This window comes from Anabrus simplex, chromosome 1 (assembly GCF_040414725.1).
Source record: "Anabrus simplex isolate iqAnaSimp1 chromosome 1, ASM4041472v1, whole genome shotgun sequence".
Classification (NCBI taxonomy): Eukaryota; Metazoa; Arthropoda; class Insecta; order Orthoptera; family Tettigoniidae; genus Anabrus; species Anabrus simplex.
In genome coordinates, this window is record NC_090265.1 from 137971954 (window position 1) to 137986878 (window position 14925).

At 40.6% G+C, this 14925-nt stretch overlaps 1 protein-coding gene across 1 annotated transcript in view; it reads left to right on the forward strand.

The window, feature by feature from the left end:
* Nucleotides 1–14495, forward strand: part of LOC136884912 (exosome complex component MTR3) — a 52853-nt gene extending 38358 nt beyond the window's left edge. Inside the window, exon 4 of the mRNA XM_067157226.2 lies at nt 14071–14495. Coding sequence (XP_067013327.2) covers nt 14071–14394 — 324 coding nt within the window. The 3' untranslated portion in view covers nt 14395–14495. The remainder of the gene's footprint in view (nt 1–14070) is intronic.
* Nucleotides 14496–14925: the final 430 nt, after the last annotated feature.

Here is a 14925-nt window from a genome sequence, read left to right on the forward strand (position 1 = left end):
ACGTTCGGTGACATCTGTCGAAACTTCTCAAACTAGCTTGCGGTCAAGGTTACTAGAATCTCAGTGTTGAAGCATTTGTTTATTCCATGCTAGTTTTGCTTTCCGTTCTTCATCTGTTTTATGATTCATTTGCTAAGTTTTCCGACCTCATGTTTACATCGTTCAAGGAGCCATGAGGTGGGTAAGATAGTGCTTCCTAGACTGAACACAAGCTTGACGCAGACAAGATTTTTAATGAATTATATGCAGATAAGTATTCGGATTGCCTCACTTATGTTGACGATCGTGAGTTCGATGTTGGAAGCTATTCTGACGAAAGTGTCTCGGGTGATAATAACGATATACGCCCTCCAAACCAACGTGAAGTATTGGCGGTTGAGAACGAGGCTGAATGTGATGATGTGAGTGTAAATGGAAGTGATATGTCTATTTCTTCTGATGAATGGTAGAAAATAATAGTTCACAGACTTTAGAGGATTTTCCAGGAGTTCCTGGCATAACGGTAAGACTTGATAAACCACAAAATGTTGATGAAGTACATACATATATTATCATTATAGACTGTTATGCCTTTCAGAGTTCAGTCTGCAAGCCTCTGTGAATTTACTAAACGTTGCCACAATCCTTGATTTGCAACTAGTGTTGTGGCCTCGTTTAGTTCTATACCTCTTATCTTTAAATCGTTAGAAACCGAGTCTAACCATTGTCGTCTTGGTCTCCCTCTACTTCTTTTACCCTCCTTAGCAGAGTCCATTATTCTCCTAGGTAACCTATCCTCGTCCATTCGCCTCACATGACGCCACCACCGAGCCGGTTTATGCGTACAGCTTCATCCATCGAGTTCATTCCTAAATTAGCCTTTATCTCCTCATTCCAAGTACCCTCCTGCCATTGTTCCCACCTGTTTGCACCAGCAATCATTCTTGCTACTTTCATGTCTGTTACTTCTAACTTATAAGATATCCTGAGTCCACCCAGCTTTCGCTCCCGTAAAGTAAAGTTGGTCTGAAAACAGACTGATGTAAAGATAGTTCGTCTGGGAGCTGACTTCCTTCTTACAGAATATTGCTGATCGCAACTGCGAGCTCACTGCATTAGCTTTACTACACCTTGATTCAATCTCACTTACTATATTACCATCCTGGGAGAACACATAACCTAAATACTTGAAATTATCGACTTGTTCTAGCTTTGTATCACCCATCTGACATCCGATTTTGTTTAATTTCTTACCTACAGACATCAATTTAGTCTTCCAGAGGCTAATTTTCATACCATACTCATTGCACCTATTTTCAAGTTCCAAGATATTAGACTGCAGGCTTTCAGCACAGTCTGCCATTAAGACCAAGTCGTCAGCATAGGCCAGACTGCTTATTACATTTCCACCTAACTGAATCCCTCCCTGCTATTTTATACCTTTCAGCAGATGATCCATGTAAACTACGAACAGCAAAGGTAAAAGATTACAGCCTTCTCTAACCCCTGTAAGTACCCTGAACCAAGAACTCATTCTACCATCAATTCTCACTGAAGCCCAATTGTCAACATAAATGCCTTTGATTGATTTTAATAATCTACGTTTAATTCCATAGTCCCCCAGTATAGTGAACATCTTTTCCCTCGGTACCCTGTCATATGCTTTCTCTAGATCTACGAAACATAAACACAACTGCCTATTCCTGTCGTAGCATTTTTCAATTACCTGGCGCATACTGAAAATCTGATCCTGACAGCCTTCTGTGGTCTGAAACCACACTGGTTTTCATCCAACTTCCTCTCAACCACTGATCGCACCCTCCCTTCCAAGATGCCAGTGAATACTTTGCCTGGTATACTAATCAATGAGATACCTCGATAGTTGTTGCAATCCTTCCTGTTCCCTTGCTTATAGATAGGTGCAATTACTGCTTTTGTCCAATCTGAAGGTACCTTACCAACACTCCACGCTAATTTTACTACTCTATGAAGCCATTTCATCCCTGCCTTCCCACTATACTTCACCATTTCAGGTCTAATTTCATGTATTCCCGCTGCCTTATGTCAGTGGAGTTTATTTAACATCCTTACCACTTCCTCAAGCATAATTTCACCAACATCCTCCCCATGAGCTTGGCTGTTTGCAACACCACCATGATTATTTCCTTTTACATTGAGAAGATGTTCAAAATATTTCCTCCACCTCTCCAGTGATTCCCTGGGATCTATTATGAGTTCACCTGAATTACTCAAAACACTGTTCATTTCCTTTTTCCCTCCCTTCCTAAGACTCTTTATTACTGTCCAGTAAGGTTTCCCTGCTGCTTGACCTAGCCTTTTGCAGGTTAATACCAAAATCTTCCCATGACTTCTTTTTGGATTCAACAACTATTTGTTTCGCTCTGTTTCTTTCATCTACGTACAAATCCCTGTCTGCCTCGGTCCTTGTTTGGAGCCATTTCTGATAAGCCTTCTTTGTACGTTTACAGGCTGCTCTCACTTCATCATTCCACCAAGATGTTCGCCTTTTCCCATTTTTACACACAGTTGTTCTTAGGCATTCCCTTGTGTTTCTACTACAGCATTCCTGTATGCCACCCATTCACTTTCTATATCCTGAACCTGCTTACTGTCTACTGTTCAGAACTTCTCACTAATCATATCCAAGTACTTCTGTCTAATTTCCTCGTCCTGGAGATTTTCTATCCTTATTCGTTTGCAGACAGATTTCTCTTTCTCTACCGTATGCCTAGAGATACTTAATTCACTACAGATGAGATAGTGGTCTGTATCATCAAAAAGTCCGCAAAATACTCGTACATTCCTAACAGATTTCCTGAATTCAAAGTCTGTTAAGACATAGTCTATTATGGATCTGGTACCCCTAGTCTCCTATGTGTAGCGGTGAATAGCCTTATGCTTGAAGAATGTATTCGTAACAGCTAAACCCATACTAGCACAGAAGTCCAGCAACGCTTCCCATTCCCATTAGCTCCCATATCTTCCTCACATTTACCAATCACCCTTTCGTATCCTTCAGTTCTATTCCCAACTCTCGCATATAAATCGCCCATTAGCACTATTCTATCCTTGCTGCTGACCCTGACCACGATGTCAATCAGTGCTTCATAAAACTTGTCAACTTCATCCTCATCTGCACCCTCACGTGGTGAATACACGGACACGACCCTTGTCCTAATTCCTCCAACTGACAAATCTACCCACATCATTCGCTCATTTACGTGCCTGACAGAAACTGTGTTGCGTGCAATGGTATTCCTGATAAAGAGCCCTACCCCAGACTCTGCCCTCCCTTTCTAACACCTGTCAAGTACACTTTATAATCTCCTATCTCTTCCTCGTTATCTCCCCTTACCCGAATATCACTTACTCCTAGCACATCCAGATGCATCCTCTTTGCTGACTCAGCCAGTTCCACTTTCTTTCTTCCATAAGCCCCGTTAATATTGAAAGCTCCCCATCAAATTCCATTTCGTTCGCCTAGTTGTTTCCAAGGAGTCCCTCGCCTGTCAAATGGGAATGGGACTCCATTACTCCCATAGGTCCGAGGCTTGCTTAAAATGTTCTGAGCTCGGTAAATTCATGAAGCAGGATGCTACCCTACTTGCACATAGTCCAAGTGAGGATCTCTCCTCTAACGGGTTATGGACCACCGGTGAATTGTGTAGTCCTAGCTGCCTGAGCACAAGGAGGGCCATGACTCAGAATATGTCGGAGATGCCCACTCCCATTCCATAGCAACTGGTATCCCGACTCTCAGGACCACTTACTAGGCCACTCAGCCGTTGCCCATGGTTCACGAACTAGGACGTGACTACAGTAACCCACAAACATGAACCATGATGAAGTAGTAGGGCGATTTTTTGTGTCGATTTCTTTGAACTTGTTGCGAGCAGATGAACTTGTATCACTAGCAAACTGCTTCATCACACAAAATATCCCCTTAGAGCTTGAAATAGACTGATGTAACTAGTAGTGAGATGTAAAAATTTTTGCTTTGTTGGTATTGATGGGACAGGTAAAGAAGTCATGTTGGGAAGACTACTGGTCTACTGATCCCCTCATTGAAACCCCCATATACTCGAAAACAGTGAGCAGAAATAGATTTGAGCAGATTCTCACATTCCTTCATTTCAGTGACGACAGTCAGGACACACATGATACAAATAGGCTTCACAAAGTTCAGCCTCTTGTAGATTATTTCCTACTAAAATTTCAGTCATTATATGAACCCAAACAGCAACTGTCTTTGGATGAAGGAATGATCCCTCAAGTTTAGAACATACAACCCAGGAAAGTTGACCAAGTATGGTATTTTGGTGAGAATGGGTTGTGAGAATGACACTGGTTATATCTGCTATATGGAGATATATACAAGAGAGGGAAAGAAACTGGAAGAAACAATATTATCAGTCATGAGGCCCTTCCTTGGTATGTGGCATCACACATACCAAGATAATTATAATAATTGTGAGTTTGCGGCACAATTAGGGAGAATCGTGGTTTGCCAGTTGAAATGAAATGTAGATCAAAGGAACTGTCGAAAGGGGAGATGACATTTGTGGTAAAGGGAAGGTCTTGCTCGTAGTTTGGAAGGACAAAAGATATGTTAGAATGGTATCTATGATCCATGATGCCTCTATGGCATGTACTGGTAAATGGGACAGAAAGACTGGGCAGGTTGTTATGAAACCGAAGTGTGTAATTGAGTGCAATATGTATATGAAGGGGGTTGATCGAGCCGACCAGTATTTGTCTCATTTTACTCTCTTGCGTGAGACAATCAAGTGGAGCAAGAAAGTGGGGTTCTACCTAGTGACCAGTGTATTATTTAATGCATTTAAGCTGTACTGTGCCTTAAACACTCACAATAAGTTAAGGTACAAGCAATTTCTCATGGGAGTGGCCAGGACCTGGTTGACTGAAAATTGAGGTGTTGCTGATCCTCAATCATCCGCTTCTTCAGATCTGTCCAAGAGGGTCCCAAGTAAGGACCCACCTGGAAGGCTGTCAGGGCAGATAAATGACCATGTTCTAGTAGAAATTCCAGCTACAGGAGTGAAACAAAATCCAACCAGAAAGTGCAGAGTGTGTTCCAGCAACAGTGAACGAAGTGAAACAAGGTACACTTGCAAAAGTTGTTGTATGCCCCTTCACAGAGGTCATTGCTACACAGCCTACCACACCAGGAAACATTACTAGGACTCTTACCAAAGGTCTCCAGTAAATTTCACCATAATCAGTATAAGGTTAGTGAAGCTAGACACATTTGTTTATGTGCATGTGCTGTAGCAATAAGTTACACAGAAAATGGCCGGGCGCAGGGGTTGAGCATTGTGATGAGCATCTGGTCCACAATGTGTTAACAAAGATGGAAGCAACCATTGTGAGCTGATATTGTCAGCATCAGTAAAGAAAAGAGCTTTCATTTTAGGTCCTACCCTGCAAATGGAACAAGACAGCCAACAAGCATTTTGCATTAATGGAGAGAAGGAGACTATTTATCGAGCATGCATACCTCACCTATAACCTACCTGCGAATATGGGTGGTGAAAGGTCTTCTGTTTGGTGCTAGAGGATTGGCTTTCATATCCATTGTGTCAGTATTGAAGAAATTTGGCATTACTGAAAACCAAATCGATGATATATAAGAAATGTTTTAAAAGACTTAGTTCACTTATTACACAACCATTTGTAAATTCTGACGTACATTCTTAGCTATTAATTGTAAATCATGAATGTATCTTTCTTTAAACTGGAATGGGTGGATCATCTCAAGTACTTAGGATGTATTATCTCCCTGAATGGTACAGTGAGTGAAATCAAATGCAGTGTCATTACATTAGTCTGTTTCCAGACCGAATTTGCTGTGCAGGAATGAAACCTGGGTGGACTCAGTCAGCATTTCTTATTCATAAGATTGGAGTAACAGACATAAAGGTTTGTAGTGAGAATGATTGCTGGTACAAATGCGAACTATGGAAGGGGGTACTCAGAATGAGGAGGTAAAGGATAGATTAGGTACAAACTTGATGGATAAAGCTGTATGTATAAACCAGCTTTGGTGGTGGGTTTTGTGAGGGGAATGGAGGATAGGTTACCTAGGAACTTGGTCATGGAGGGTAAGAGGTGCAGAGAGAGACCAAGATGACAGTGGTTATGACTCAGTTTTTATGATTACTTACTTATCATGTGGCTTTTAGTACTGGAAGAGTCCAAGGACACGTTTGGCTCGCCTGGTACAAATCTTTTTATTTGATGCTCATGGACGAGCTGCGTGTCTATATATATGATGATGATGATGATGAGGTAAGGAGAGGGTGAAACCCGGTGTCAGCACATAATCTACTCCTGTCCAATAACACCAAAGGGTCTGCTCAAATCTTTACGTCTCCATCCGATGGACGAATCACCATCAACAGCATCATATGCCCTCACTCCATATAAACACTGCAGAGAGGTTGGAATTTAATCCAGGCTTTTGGCACGCAATCTAGTGATTAAGAATTGTATACCACCTCCCCTACCTTGCCGACCAACATTCTGATAATGGTGGAAGTTTTTCGACCAATGGGACTCGAACCAGCTAATCGCGGTGTCAGACCATAGACTCGATGCTTTAACAATCATGGCCACCATGCAGGCAGTTTTTATTATTAAAAGATAAGAAATGTAGAACTACAGTATATGTGGCCATATAGGTAGTTGAAAGTAGAGGATTGTAGAGGTCCAAAGGAGGCTTGTTGTAAATTGCAAGAAATAACAGTCTTACTGGGTGTCTCAAATTCCCATTACAAACTCGAAGGGCTTGTAGAGGAGACTGAATGTGCAGCGTTTTGAATTGAAACCCCATGTCCAGAATAGTACCGTTTCTGTGCTACAGGTAGGCCTATAACAATTTCAAAGTAAGTGTTTAAATCTTGCATCAGTGTTACATGATCAGATTTGGAAGGACATTAGAGAAGCTGGATTGGATGTGGTTGAAGTAATGGAGCGGGAAAAGTGGAAGGACAGAAGGGAGCGGAGGAGGCTTGTTAACCACACCCTGGCGACTGGAGTGGAACATTGATGATGATGATGATGATAAAGCCCGATGCAGTCTTATCAATTGAAACATCGGTAAAACTTTTCATAACCCTCACCAGCGCAGGAACCGCTGTTTAATGTTCGATTGTCATTGGGGATGTAAGTAAGTTCTTGGCAACTGGTACCAACTGATATGACGTAATTAGTTCCTGGAACTTAACTTGGTTCCCAGTTCCAACTTTGGCCAGGCTGTTTAATTTATTCGTGGTTAGTTGCTTCATCGTTAGTTGCAACAATCATAAATAAATTCTTCATTGCTATGGTAATCAACAAGGTATTGTTAAACATGGATGTTGTTCCGTGCAGAGGTTGCTATGTAAAAAATTACTGATTTTATTGATTTCAAGAGTACCTAATTTTGAAGATTTGTTGTTGTTTTATGTTAACTACGGCCTGATAACTAGGGAAAGGAATTGTGATAAATGTGGACATAGCACCAAACTCAGTGTTCAGCGAGGGAACGAATTATTCTTTAGATGCTCTCCAATAAGGTATGCTAAATTTTGGTATAAATCTTCCTTCCTTCCCTCCTCCTATGTATGTTAAATTTTGTTTGTTTGTTTGTTTGTTTGTTTGTTTGTTTGTTTGTGTGTGTGTGTGTGTGTGTGTGTGTGTGTGTGTGTGTGTGTGTGTGTGTGTGTGTGTGTGTGTGTGTGTGTGTGTGTGTGTGTGTGTGTGTGTGTGTGTGTGTGTGTGTGTGTGTGTGTGTGTGTGTGTGTGTGTGTGTGTGTGTGTGTGTGTGTGTGTGTGTGTGTGTGTGTGTGTGTGTGTGTGTGTGTGTGTGTGTGTGTGTGTGTGTGTGTGTGTGTGTGTGTGTGTGTGTGTGTGTGTGTGTGTGTGTGTGTGTGTGTGTGAAAAATAACTTTTCAGCATTCGTCTACCCTGGACTATTAGTGTTACTTTTCAGAAAAATATGGCTAGCCATGGACCAATCATAGATGTTTTCATTCCTCCTGTAAAAAAAAAGATGTTATAATTACTTGCATTCATTTCCCTTGTATCAGTTATAAGACTGACATCAGCACAGTCTATACTTTACAGTGGTCAAATTTTACAGTATTCATCGTGCTTCCTTTTCCCTGGACAAAATGTTATGGCTAGCCCTGGACCATTTAAAAATGTTGTTATTATGATTCCGGCCCGACTAGTGGATAGGTTAGGTGTGGCTAGTGACAAAACCATTGTTCTGGATTGGTTAGATGCGGCTAGTGACAAATTGATCTGGATTGGTTAGGTTCGGCTAGCGGCAAACCCATCGGACTATGATCAAGCAAAGGGGGTCTGGGGGCTCAAACCCCCAGGTTAGGGCTGCGAAGCAGCTTTAGCCCTCTTGACATCAGCGCAATCTACACCTCACTGTCCAGTTTTAGAATGAACTCAAATCATTGGTCGGGATAGGTTAGGTCTGGCTGGTGATGAAACCATTGGTCTGGATAGGTTAGGTCCAGCTAGTGACAAAACCATTGGTCTGGCTAGTGATAAACCCATTGGATTGTGATGAAGCAAAGCAGCTTTAGGCCTCTTAACATCAGCGCAATATACACCTTACTGTGTCCAGTTTCACGTTACATCAGATCTGGACAAGTTACAAATGCTACTGCTTCTGTTGTATACATACCTGCCTACACTTCCGATTTACTCAGAAATTTTCCGTTTTTTAACTTGTCTTCTGATTTTCCAAGTCATTTTTAATTCTTCCTATTTTTGACCAGTATAACCTCCAGTACAGTCAGTACTCTTCCCCTAGGATAAAGGATAAATTCTTATGTTCTTGTGTAATTTACCCAACCTTATTTTCAAGGGTATTTATTTGTTGCTTTATTTCACGAGTGTATCGTCTTCGTGTATCGTGTTTCCTGCTCTTGTTACAGCAGCATGTGTGCTTTACGGCTGGGGATTAGTGACGAAAATCGGCATGATATGAAATCATGAGTTGAGGTATTCCGAGAGTGACAACAGCGCAATCTATGCTTCACACTGGCGAGATCCGTCATTACTGTATCGTTACCTCTCAGCTATTTAAACATGTTATTATTTGTCTTTGTTATTGATATTAACTCATGGCTGGCAGTGGCACGAATGGAATCTACCATTGGCTGAGGAAGATTTGCCCTATGAAATGTCACTCCCATAATTCAAGACAGCGGGATGTTATTATTCTTATTAACTTTATATGCTTATTCTTTCCGTTCTTCCTCCCAACTACAACGATGACTAGTGTGTCGGTAACATTGCCTCATCATTTTAGGTCTTTTTATACCGCCTAAATTGGTCATAACTTCACGCTGTCTTGAATTATGGGGGCGACGTTTCATTAGCCTAATCTTCAGCTAATGGCAGAGTCCATTCTCGCCACCGCCAGCCACGATTATTATGTTATTTATGCTGGTGAGGGTTATAATAAGTTTTACCGAAACATCATAAAAGGTTATGAATCTTTCTACGGGGCCCTCTTTGAGCAGAACCGGAATATTACGCTATATTTCTATGTGATAAAAACATTATCTATCCTGATATGCTTTACTTTGTCCATTGTGGCAACCCATAATTGCGGGAAGTCGTTGATTCGTTCAATAAATATATATATTGAAACAGGAACGCCCGTACTTCAGTTTTGCGGAGAGCATGGATAACGCCAAGGCATGTACGGTTCATGCTTTAGAGAGTACGAGTGAAGGGTAGTGAAATAAGTTCATATTTAAAGTGGAACTTGCAGTTTATTCAAAAGAAATGCATAGAAATGATGTCACCTTTTACAGACGAATAGTTTGAATGCCCTTGAAGATGTGAAGGAGGCGTCGTTCTGCGGCGTTGGTGTCATCTCCCGTCGTCGTACCACGTCGTCGAAGTCGTCCCAGGTTGTCGGTGTTGACCCACGGCTGTTGTCAGCTCTTGATGTTGACGGAGACCCAAACCTGGGGCGGTCGTCTGATGATAGTGCAGCGTGGAATAGTTGTTGAGTTTTGTACTCCACAAAGTCCTATGAAAGGAGCAGAGAAATGTGGAACTTTCACACAGAATGTCAATGGAATCTGATATGACACTTCTCTACCACACTGCACTGCAAATTAAGGCGAGACACTATTCACTGGTCAAATAGGTTCCACTATAAATAGTGCTGGACACACTTTTGAAAGAAAAGATGAATTCAAAGTCACAGTTCTGTAAGAATAATGCAATAGTCACTATCGAACTTGAAGTGATAAGCAATGAAAATAATCTGGAACTTTCTGAGATATGATGGTTTACCACTTCACTCAATCTCGAAAGAAAATAAATTCCTTCGGACACAAACTCTGCACAGTTTGTAATGAGTACATGCAATGTCTTAGCACACACACTCGTAGAAATAAATTAAAGTTTATGCGAAGAAAGAAACAGTTTATGACAATCTTGTGAAAGAGAACCACGTTCTATTACGACTCAATCTTAACAAAAATCACGTAATTTCTCAGAGGAAAAATTTTCACTGAGGCACAATATTACACACAAATTTAGACATAGTCTTCTTTTTTTTTTTTTGCTAGGGGCTTTACGTCGCACCGACACAGATAGGTCTTATGGCGACGATGGGATAGGAAAGGCTTAGGAGTTGGAAGGAAGCGGCCGTGGCCTTAATTAAGGTACAGCCCCAGCATTTGCCTGGTGTGAAAATGGGAAACCACAGAAAACCATTTTTCAGGGCTGCCGATAGTGGGATTCGAACCTACTATCTCCCGGATGCAAGCTCACAGCCGTGCGCCTCTACGCGCACGGCCAACTCGCCCGGTAGACAGACATAGTCTTTATGAGGGGAATTGACATAGTCCCTCAAAGAGAAATAAAGGTACCGTATTCCACGAATCAGCACTGTTCTTGGAAGTAAATATCGGCACAGTTTCATGAAAGTAAATGTTAGCACAGTTCTGTGAAATGGATTGACACAGTCTTTTAGAAATGAAGATTGGCACAGTTTTATGCAAAGAAAATATTGACACTGTTTTTCTCACGGAGTGATTGACACAGTCGTTGAAAGAAAAGTAGGCACTGTTCTTTACGAAATAAAGTGACACTGTCCATAAAAGAATTGTTCTGTCACCAGGGCACAATTTTACGAAATAGCCTAACACAGTCTCTTGTAGAGGAAACAACTAAAGCACAGTCTTTATGCCCTAAGTCCTTTAAGCACAGTTTCAAAATGTACAGTCTCTTCAATTACACAGTTCACAAAACAAAATGATGTTGCACAACTCGACAGACTGATATTAACAAGAATAAGCTTTCGCTTACACGCGAAGTTAAAGTCCACAGAGAAGGCTTTCAACACTCGTATTACGTACTTTCGAACCCCGGTCCTAAGCCGGACAGAGTAACGAACCGTATCACATAGCGAGGCGACTGGTTCACAACGATGTGTTCGCTCGCACACACACTGACACATCCAGTGACACACTGACCCACTTGAGGCTGGCGGCCTCCTTTTATTGCCCAAATTCGGACGGCGAACTGTAAATGTGAGCATCTTAAAAAAATTCATATCTCGGCCATCCGTCAGCCGATTTTAATGAAATTTTGGGTAGTAGCATTTGTTGTCCAGGCCTACAAGGTGACGAAATGCCACAGAGTCGAAAAGAACTTTCGGTGTGACGTCACTTGGCCTTGGCTGGCACTCTGGAGCAGCGCTTGCTTGCATGCTGTCCCCCACAATGCCTGCACGCTCGGCGCTCGTTTTGAATCCATACAGCCGGGTGTTAGCGAGTTCTCTTCAAGAAATATATGAAATTTTGGGTAGTAGCATTTGTTGTCCAGGCCTACAAGGTGACGTAGATGTATATACATCTAAGGTCTCTTCCACCTGAATACCAATGAAATCACAAGAATCTAACTCTGCTTTGATCGTCTCCTTAATTATGGTAGTTACATACTCAAATAATTCTGTATTTCGCTTGATGTGCCTTTAAAGCCCGACGTGCCGGGCTGAGTGGCTCAGACAGTTAAGGCGCTGGTCTTCTGACCCCAACTTGGCAGGTTCGATCTTAGCTCAGTCTGGTGGTATTTGAAGGTGCTCAAATACGTCAGCCTCATACCGGTAGATTTACTGGCACGTAAAAGAACTCATGCTAAACTAAATTCTGGCACCTCAGTGTCTCCAAAAACCATAAAAGTAGTTAATGGGATGTAAAGCAAATAACATTAGGCTATTATTATTAAAAGCCCGGCGTGAACTGGAGATGATCTCGAATGTATTGTTCCTGTTTTGAATGATCTAACAACTCTAGGTAATTGCTCCTATTGATCGAGTCTTCCCCTTCAAGATGACCTCGAAATCCAAGCTCCTGTTTCCCAAGAAAACACACAGTATCAAGTCTCTCAACAACAAGCCAATTTTGTTTTACGACTTTGTTATGTTTAACGGCTTGAATTCTTGCACCTTGAGATAAAGAACATTCTATAACCCCGCGCCCCAGTAAACGGAATTTCTCTTCCTTCTGAATATGTTTATTTCAATTTTGATGCTTCTCCACTTTTCTAAAAATATTTTAATAACAATTATCCCATTTAAAGTCCATTCTTTTTCACCACCAAACAAAACACACGTAGACCCTATAACAAAACTGAAATTTTCTGGCTACTTCACGATCAAAATATCTAAATTAAGCATACATTTTTTGTTTTTGGCTTCACACTTCTCTTTGTAAGTCCATCTTAAAGAGTTCAAAAGACCTGTAAAGTTTTCGAAGGGGCCTGCTTCACTCCTTATTTAAACACGAGTTCCAACCAGATGATGTCAGTCTTTTTTACACAACAGAAACTCAGAATTTGAATTGATTGTTTCCATTTCTTAGGGTAAGCATTGCCTCAAATGACTCAAGTAGTTTTGCCACTGGGAAAATCAAGGAAACCTTTGGAGAAGGGAAAACTAGATGCACGAATATTAAGAGCTCAGATCGAAAACTACTTTTAGAGAAAGATGACAAAGCAGAAAGATGGCAGGAGCATATCGAACAGTTGTATCAAGGTGGAGAAGTAGATGATAGGATTCTGGGACAAGAAGACGCTGTTGATATTGATGAAATTATTTTATTTGAGCCTGCAGAAGATCTGGAGGAATTGCTGAATGGTATGTACAGAGTCTTGGGGAAGGAGTACAAGATGAAAATAAACAAATCCAAAACAAAAGTAATGGTATGCGGTTGAACAAAGTCTGGTGATGCAGAAAATTTAGATTAGGAAATGAAATCTTAAAGGAAGTAGATGAATATTGTTACTTGGGTAGTAAAATAACGATGGTAGAAGTAAGGAGGACATAAAATGCAGACTAGCACAAGCAAGGAAGGCCTTTCTTAAGAAAAGAAATTTGCTCACTTTGAACATTGATATTGTAATAAGAAGGATGTTTTTGAAGACTTTCATCTGGAGCGTGGCATTGTATAGATGTGAAACATTGATGATAACTAGCTCAGAAAGAAAGAATAGAAGCTTCTGAAATGTGGTGTTGCAGAATAATGCTGAAGGTGAGATGGGTAGATCAAATTACAGATACTGAAAGATACTGAATCGAATTGGTGAGGGAGATTAATTTGGCTAAATTTGACAAGAGACAGAATGAGAGGACACACCTTAAGGCACTCAGGACTTGTTCCATTGGTTTTCGAGGGAAGTTTAGGTGGTAAGAACGGTAAGGGTAGACCAAGATATGAATATGACAAGCAGATTAGAGCAGATGTAGGATGTAGTACTTAGAAATGAAAAGGTTAGCACAGGATAGGGTAGCACGGAGAGCTGCATAAAACCAGTTATGGACTGATGACTCCAACAACAACAACAACAACGATCTACTCAATCCCGCTACAAGCACTATGAGTTTGTAATGGGAATTTCCAAACACACTGTATAATTGAGATTTATGTTGTTTGGCAAGACTTTGTATCTAATTTTATTAGCAACAATTATTTGATTCTATTTATGCATTGTACTTGCATTTTAAATTTAATTTGTTTCCAGGGTATTCACGGAGATCTGAAATTCATTGATCCTTGTGTGGAAGAAACATCATTATGCAATACATCGCCAAGAGAAGGCAACAAGAATCATGGGATTATTACTGTTGCATATTCACCTATGCATCAGCAAATTTGTGAATTTGTTCAATACGGTATGATGAACATGGACTGTATAACAAGCTCTATTTCATTGTTGACTAAAGCTTGTGAAAATATACATCCTTTGTCCCAACAGTGTTTGGTTAAGAGTGTTACAAAGGCTTTAATGAAAAAGAAAAAGACCGAGGCTAGGTTAGATATGAGTAGCGATAGGATAGGATGTTGATTGTTCAGTTGTTTGTGTTCTTTATATTTAGCAGTAACATTTTAAAACCTCTGACTATGTTTGCAATAAATACCGGAAATAAAATATCTGATTTTAATATATTTCTCTGTAAAATAGTTTACTTGAATACGTTCTCTATTTGTGTTAATGTGTAGGGTCCTTCAAAAAGTGCACCGGTTTTGGTATTTCAAATTATGAACTTATTTTTTTCAAAATACATTGACAAAATATATAAACATGTTCATCACACGTTCCTATTTCAGGTATGTAAATTGACTTCAGGCATATGACTCCTCTACTGTGCTGGCATGCAAGAACTCTGTACGTGAAATTTGCTATGATTGTCTGACATAATTCCACTTGGATTTCACCATCAACTTGTCGAATTACTTCCTGTAACTCACAGATGGGGCCGATGACCTTAGATGTTAGGCCCCTTTAAACAACAAGCACCATCATCATAACTCACGGATGTTTTGGGGATTATTGACATACACCAATGATTTAAGATAACTCCAAAGAAAAAAATCC